The sequence below is a fragment of the Convolutriloba macropyga genome, chromosome 3 (genome assembly GCF_964194025.1).
Source record: "Convolutriloba macropyga chromosome 3, txConMacr16.3, whole genome shotgun sequence".
Classification (NCBI taxonomy): Eukaryota; Metazoa; Xenacoelomorpha; order Acoela; family Convolutidae; genus Convolutriloba; species Convolutriloba macropyga.
The window spans coordinates 82,483,183-82,491,232 of NC_134470.1; the positions used below are offsets into that span (position 1 = coordinate 82,483,183).

The 8,050-nt window shown below is 37.6% G+C and overlaps 1 protein-coding gene across 1 annotated transcript in view; it reads right to left on the reverse strand.

The window, feature by feature from the left end:
* Window positions 1-5,103: 5,103 nt before the first annotated feature.
* Window positions 5,104-8,050, reverse strand: part of LOC142337336 (uncharacterized) — a 7,109-nt gene continuing 4,162 nt past the window's right edge. The window contains exons 2-5 of the mRNA XM_075386550.1: window positions 7,084-7,281; window positions 6,564-7,013; window positions 6,169-6,462; window positions 5,104-5,653 (exon numbers count right to left, since the gene is read on the reverse strand). Coding sequence (XP_075242665.1) covers window positions 5,639-5,653; window positions 6,169-6,462; window positions 6,564-7,013; window positions 7,084-7,281 — 957 coding nt within the window. The 3' untranslated portion in view covers window positions 5,104-5,638. The remainder of the gene's footprint in view (window positions 5,654-6,168; window positions 6,463-6,563; window positions 7,014-7,083; window positions 7,282-8,050) is intronic.

Genomic DNA, 8,050 nt, shown 5'->3' on the forward strand with positions numbered 1-8,050 from the left:
ACAGCAAAAAGTTTTCGCAAAATTTTTGTCATTTTTTTTCTCAGAGCAGCCAAGTCCAGCAACTTGACTCAATACACCTGATGTTCCAATTTACGCCCCAAAAATTGCAAATTTACAGCTACCTGAGTAACAGAAAGTTTTGAGTAGTAGGCCAAGTCCAGCAACTTGACCAAAAACAGTGGAAATGTACAGCAAAAAATTTTCTCAAAATTTTTGTCAATTATTTTCTCAGAGCAGCCAAGTCCAGCAACTTGACTCAATACACCTGATGTTCCAATTTACGCCCCAAAAATCGAAAATTTACAGCTACCTGAGTAACAGAAAGTTTGAGTAGTAGGCCAAGTCCAGCAACTTGACCAAAAACAGTGGAAATGTACAGCAAAAAGTTTTCTCAAAAATTTTGTCATTTATTTTCTCAGAGCAGCCAAGTCCAGCAACTTGACTCAATACACCTGATGTTCCAATTTACGCCCCAAAAATTGCAAATTTACAGCTACCTGAGTAACAGAAAGTTTTGAGTAGTAGGCCCAGTCCAGCAAATTGACCAAAAACAGTGGAAATGTACAGCAAAAAATTTTCTCAAAATTTTTGTCAATTATTTTCTCAGAGCAGCCAAGTCCAGCAACTTGACTCAATACACCTGATGTTCCAATTTACGCACCAAAAATTGAAAATTTACAGCTACCTGAGTAACAAAAAGTATTTAGTAGTAGGCCAAGTCCAGCAACTTGACCAAAAACAGTGGAAATGTACAGCAAAAAATTTTCTCAAAAGTTTTGTCAATTATTTTCTCAGAGCAGCCAAGTCCAGCAACTTGACTCATTACACCTGATGTTCCAATTTACGCCCCAAAAATTGAAAATTTACAGCTACCTGAGTAACAGAAAGTTTTGAGTAGTAGGCCAAGTCCAGCAAATTGACCAAAAACAGTGGAAATGTACAGCAAAAAATTTTCTCAAAAATTTTGTCAATTATTTTCTCAGAGCAGCCAAGTCCAGCAACTTGACTCAATTTACCTGATGTTCCAATTTACGCCCCAAAAATTGAAAATTTACAGCTACCTGAGTAATAAAATATTTGAGTAGGCCAAGTACAGCAACTTGACCAAAAACAGTGGAAATGTACAGCAAAAAATTTTCTCAAAATTTTTGTCAATTATTTTCTCAGAGCAGCCAAGTCCAGCAACTTGACTCAATACACCTGATGTTCCAATTTACGCCCCAAAAATTGAAAATTTACAGCTACCTGAGTAACAGAAAGTTTTGAGTAGTAGGCCAAGTCCAGCAACTTGACCAAAAACAGTGGAAATGTACAGCAAAAAATTTTCTCAAAATTTTTGTCAATTATTTTCTCAGAGCAGCCAAGTCCAGCAACTTGACTCAATACACCTGATGTTCCAATTTAAGGCCCAAAAATTGAAAATTTACAGCTACCTGAGTAACAGAAAGTTTTGAGTAGTAGGCCAAGTCCAGCAACTTGACCAAAAACAGTGGAAATATACAGCAAAAAATTTTCTCAAAATATTTGTCAGTTATTTTCTCAGAGCAGCCAAGTCTAGCAACTTGACTCAATACACCTGATGTTCCAATTTACGCCCCAAAAATTGAAAATTTACAGCTACCTGAGTAACAGAAAGTTTTGAGTACTAGGCCAAGTCCAGCAACTTGACCAAAAACAGTGGAAATGTACAGCAAAATATTTTCTCAAAAATTTTGTCAATTATTTTCTCAGAGCAGCCAAGTCCAGCAACTTGACTCAATTTACCTGATGTTCCAATTTACGCCCCAAAAATTGAAAATTTACAGCTACCTGAGTAATAAAATATTTGAGTAGTAGGCCAAGTACAGCAACTTGACCAAAAACAGTGGAAATGTACAGCAAAAAATTTTCTCAAAATTTTTGTCAATTATTTTCTCAGAGCAGCCAAGTCCAGCAACTTGACTCAATACACCTGATGTTCCAATTTACGCCCCAAAAATTGAAAATTTACAGCTACCTGAGTAACAGAAAGTTTTGAGTAGTAGGCCAAGTCCAGCAACTTGACCAAAAACAGTGGAAATGTACAGCAAAAAATTTTCTCAAAATTTTTGTCAATTATTTTCTCAGAGCAGCCAAGTCCAGCAACTTGACTCAATACACCTGATGTTCCAATTTACGGCCCAAAAATTGAAAATTTACAGCTACCTGAGTAACAGAAAGTTTTGAGTAGTAGGCCAAGTCCAGCAACTTGACCAAAAACAGTGGAAATGTACAGCAAAAAATTTTCTCAAAATTTTTGTCAGTTATTTTCTAAGAGCAGCCAAGTCTAGCAACTTGACTCAATACACCTGATGTTCCAATTTACGCCCCAAAAATTGAAAATTTACAGCTACCTGAGTAACAGAAAGTTTTGAGTACTAGGCCAAGTCCAGCAACTTGACCAAAAACAGTGGAAATGTACAGCAAAATATTTTCTCAAAATTTTTGTCAATTATTTCCTCAGAGCAGCCAAGTCCAGCAACTTGACTCAATTTACCTGATGTTCCAATTTACGCCCCAAATATCGAAAAATTAGAGCTACCTGAGTTATAAAATATTTGAGTAGTAGGCCAAGTACAGCAACTTGACCAAAAACAGTGGAAATGTACAGCAAATATTTTCTTACAATTTTTCTCAATTATTTTCTCAGAGCAGCCAAGTCCAGCAACTTGACTCAATACACCTGATGTTCCAATTTACGCACCAAAAATTGAAAATTTACAGCTACCTGAGTAACAGAAAGTTTTGAGTAGTAGGCCAAGTCCAGCAACTTGACCAAAAACCGTGGAAATGTACAGCAAAAAATTTTCTCAAAATTTTTGTCAATTATTTTCTCAGAGCAGCCAAGTCCAGCAACTTGACTCAATACACCTGATGTTCCAATTTACGCACCAAAATTGAAAATTTACAGCTACCTGAGTAACAGAAAGTTTTGAGTACTAGGCCAAGTCCAGCAACTTGACCAAAAACAGTGGAAATGTACAGCAAAAAATTTTCTCAAAATTTTTGTCAATTATTTTCTCAGAGCAGCCAAGTCCAGCAACTTGACTCAATTTACCTGATGTTCCAATTTACGCCCCAAATATCGAAAATTTACAGCTACCTGAGTAATAAAATATTTGAGTAGTAGGCCAAGTACAGCAACTTGACCAAAAACAGTGGAAATGTACAGCAAATATTTTCTTACAATTTTTGTCAATTATTTTCTCAGAGCAGTCAAGTCCAGCAACTTGACTCAATACACCTGATGTTCCAATTTACGCCCCAAAAATTGAAAATTTACAGCTACCTGAGTAACAGAAAGTTTTGAGTACTAGGCCAAGTCCAGCAACTTGACCAAAAACAGTGGAAATGTACAGCAAAAAATTTTCTCAAAAATTTCGTCAATTATTTTCTCAGAGCAGCCAAGTCCAGCAACTTGACTCAATTTACCTGATGTTCCAATTTACGCCCCAAATATCGAAAATTTACAGCTACCTGAGTAATAAAATATTTGAGAAGTAGGCCAAGTACAGCAATTTGACCAAAAACAGTGGAAATGTACAGCAAATATTTTCTTACAATTTTTGTCAATTATTTTCTCAGAGCAGCCAAGTCCAGCAACTTGACTCAATACACCTGATGTTCCAATTTAAGCACCAAAAATTGAAAATTTACAGCTACCTGAGTAACAGAAAGTTTTGAGTAGTAGGCCAAGTCCAGCAACTTGACCAAAAACCGTGGAAATGTACAGCAAAAAATTTTCTCAAAATTTTTGTCAATTATTTTCTCAGAGCAGCCAAGTCCAGCAACTTGACTCAATACACCTGATGTTCCAATTTACGCACCAAAATTGAAAATTTACAGCTACCTGAGTAACAGAAAGTTTTGAGTACTAGGCCAAGTCCAGCAACTTGACCAAAAACAGTGGAAATGTACAGCAAAAAATTTTCTCAAAATTTTTGTCAATTATTTTCTCAGAGCAGCCAAGTCCAGCAACTTGACTCAATTTACCTGATGTTCCAATTTACGCCCCAAATATCGAAAATTTACAGCTACCTGAGTAATAAAATATTTGAGTAGTAGGCCAAGTACAGCAACTTGACCAAAAACAGTGGAAATGTACAGCAAATATTTTCTTACAATTTTTGTCAATTATTTTCTCAGAGCAGTCAAGTCCAGCAACTTGACTCAATACACCTGATGTTCCAATTTACGCCCCAAAAATTGAAAATTTACAGCTACCTGAGTAACAGAAAGTTTTGAGTACTAGGCCAAGTCCAGCAACTTGACCAAAAACAGTGGAAATGTACAGCAAAAAATTTTCTCAAAAATTTCGTCAATTATTTTCTCAGAGCAGCCAAGTCCAGCAACTTGACTCAATTTACCTGATGTTCCAATTTACGCCCCAAATATCGAAAATTTACAGCTACCTGAGTAATAAAATATTTGAGTAGTAGGCCAAGTACAGCAACTTGACCAAAAACAGTGGAAATGTACAGCAAATATTTTCTTACAATTTTTGTCAATTATTTTCTCAGAGCAGCCAAGTCCAGCAACTTGACTCAATACACCTGGTGTTCCAATTTAAGCACCAAAAATTGAAAATTTACAGCTACCTGAGTAACAGAAAGTTTTGAGTAGTAGGCCAAGTCCAGCAACTTGACCAAAAACAGTGGAAATGTACAGCAAAAAATTTTCTCAAAATTTTTGTCAATTATTTTCTCAGAGCAGCCAAGTCCAGCAACTTGACTCAATAAACCTGATGTTCCAATTTACGCACCAAAAATTGAAAATTTACAGCTACCTGAGTAACAGAAAGTTTTGAGTAGTAGGCCAAGTCCAGCAACTTGACCAAAAACAGTGGAAATGTACAGCAAAAAATTTTCTCAAAATTTTTGTCATTTATTTTCTCAGAGCAGCCAAGTCCAGCAACTTGACTCAATTTACCTGATGTTCTAATTTACGCCCCAAAAATTGAAAATTTACAGCTACCTGAGTAACAGAAAGTTTTGAGTAGTAGGCCAAGTCCAGCAACTTGACCAAAAACAGTGGAAATGTACAGCGAAAAATTTTCTTACAATTCTTGTCAATTATTTTCTCAGAGCAGCCAAGTCAATTTCTATGACCGAAACAAATAGAGTCAAATAGTTAAATTACTCAAAGAAGTCTCAAACAAAAAGAGTACCGGGCATTTGCCTTAAAAGTACAAAACAAGTAGTAGCAAACAAACACAGAAGCACATGAAATTGAAATCACCATTGTTTTATGTTTCAATTTATTTAACAGAAGTCAAAAATTTTGAGAACATTTGATCACGGTAACAAAAAGATTATGAAGCCGAAACTCTCAAGAAGCACGACCAATCAATCGAAGTGTTCGTTGAGTTAAACAAAACAGTCAGGTCAGATCTTCCCAATCTTTCAGCAAACATATTAATAGTTTCTCATTTCCCGGAGGTGGAGTTTTTGATATCAAGCGTCGGAATTTGAGCGATCAATGTTCTCATCATTGCCATCATTGAGAGTGTTCAAGGGGACCCCTTCTTGGCTCCTCCGCTCCGAACATTTGATTTCGTTGCCTCTATTATTTAGGCTGACCTTGGCAAGCTCGTACATTGGTAGCCATTTGTTGTCAAACTTCAGTTTGAATAAGTCTAGAAACAAAAAAAAACTCGGCTAAAAAATCATCAGAATAGATTTGCGGAAAAGTTATTAGTTAATTAGCACAGTTTCTTAGAAGCGTTTCTTCCAATGATCTGCGTTGTTAGACCACCTACCAGCGCAAGATCTTCTCCTGCGTATGGACCACTTGGAATCAACAGTTTGGGCTGATCGCCTTGCGAAAAAGACTTTGGGTCTGGCAACAAAACTCCAAGTTTTGCAACTTCTGATGTCTACAATACAATTTTCCGAACAAAACAGTTCAAGCGTTTTCAGGTTCTTAGAGGACCTTCACACAATCAGGATTTATTTTTCGCGCTAAAATGAGCAATTTTTTTGAAAAGGATGACAATGGCTTGTATTAGGAACATAAAATCATTGACGAAAGCTTTCAAAAAAGGAGCATTGTTAAGCATACTCAATATTTTTTTAGATGTTTTTGAGACAAAGACAGCCGAACCAATTAAAAAACAGTAAGATTTGAAAATAAAAAAACTAGGCTACTGACCAGCTGTCTCATTGCGTTTGAGGACATTTGAATTTCTCTGTAATTTCTGTTAGCCAGTGATTTGATCTCGGGCTGTAATTCTCTCACGCAATTCGATATCAGAACTGCTGCCTCCAAAATTTTGTCGGCTGCCAATTTGATAGCCTCCGCTGCTTCTAAGTCTGCTCTCTTCACCTCAAGATCAGCCATCTCATCAGGATGCACGATTCTTGGTCGCTTAACTTTTTTGGTCTTATTCCCTGGAGTTGAGCTGAATTGCGGATTGTTCAGTTCATTACGCGGAAGACTTTCCCCCTAACAAAATTTTTTAAAAATAAGTAATGTCATTTTGTCTTGTCTTTTTTAATAATCGGATTGAAATCGATCCCTAGTGTCAACTGAAAAACATTTTTAACCTGATTTGAAATTGAGCTGCAGTTTGATTGGTCACCCGGTATAGCGTTAAGGCACCGCGAAACATCGTTAGGGTCAAGCTCAGGGCACTCAGATTCTTCGTTACCAAAATCAGCAGGATCCTCGTTTTGCATTTTGGTCGATTTGTATTGAGAAGGAGGATGAGCGGCTGCAGTCATTGTCAGTTTTTTCTTAACCCCTTGAGATCCGCCGCCATAGCCATTCAGAAGAAGCTGGCTGACATCATCATATATAGTGAGATCTGGATCCACTAAGGGAAGCAGAGGAACAAAGTTTATATCTCCTTCAGCACTAGTGATTTGGACCCAAGCATCTTGCTTCCATTTCTCGATGTAATCTTTTCCTCCAACTCGAAGGACATTCGCTGTCCAAATAAAATTATCTGTTCTCGGATTCCTGTGTCTGAATCGAACTTCAACAGCATCGTGTTTCTAAAATGAAGCAAATCTGTTAGAGTTATTCGCTCTTACAAATCAGTCTAGGGTGCCGCAAATTAATCACCTTAATTTTAGTTCTTGCAACCATGTCAAGGACTATGCTGTTGTGCCTGCTCCATGAAGCATCACATGTGTTATCTTCGTAATGTACGAGCCAGTATCGATTCTTCAGTTGTTCCCGAGCGATTTCTTCGGCACGATTTACTACATCTCTGTTGTTCACGCCTCTGTTTGCTCTTTCTGGTAGTCTCCGGTCTGACGTCTAAGAATTTCAGTTAGATAAAAAACATGTTCTTCAGCAGGCTGTTTTATGACGTTTTTTGAAATAAGAATAATTAGGCTTATTTTCCGCAGAATTGACATTTAGTTGAGAAAAGAAAACAGATCTCTCTGGGGATTTGATTTTTAAAAGCGAACCATATATATGAGTTGTGCGTTTTTGTGTCCTTGTGTGTGTGTGTAAATGTGTGTTAAAGTGTGTAAGTGTGTGTAGGTGTGTTTGTGTGTGTGGAAGTGCTTGTGTAAGTGTGTGTGTTGTGTGTGTAAGTGTCTGTCTAATCAACATGCAATGGGAACCTGCTTTCGTCGCTTTAATTATACGTCAAAGAATTCAAATTATTTGTTCTAGTTAAAAAGTAGTTTAAATATCTCTTATGCCTTATATGTATGTATGAATGTATCTCTCTCTTTCTCTCTCTCTCTCTCACTCTCACTCTCACTCTCTCTCTCACTCTCTCACTCACTCTCTCACTCATTCTCTCTCTCTCTATCTATCTATCTCTCTCCCTCTCTCTCTATTTCTCTCTCGCGCTCTCTCTCTCTGTCGCTCGCTCTCTCTCACTCACTCTCTCTCACACGCACGCACACACACGCACACACACACACACACACACACACACACACACACACACACACACGCGCACACACACGCGCACACACACACACGCACACACACACGCACATACACGCGCAAACACACACACGCACACACACACACGGACACACACACACGCGCGCACACACACACGGAC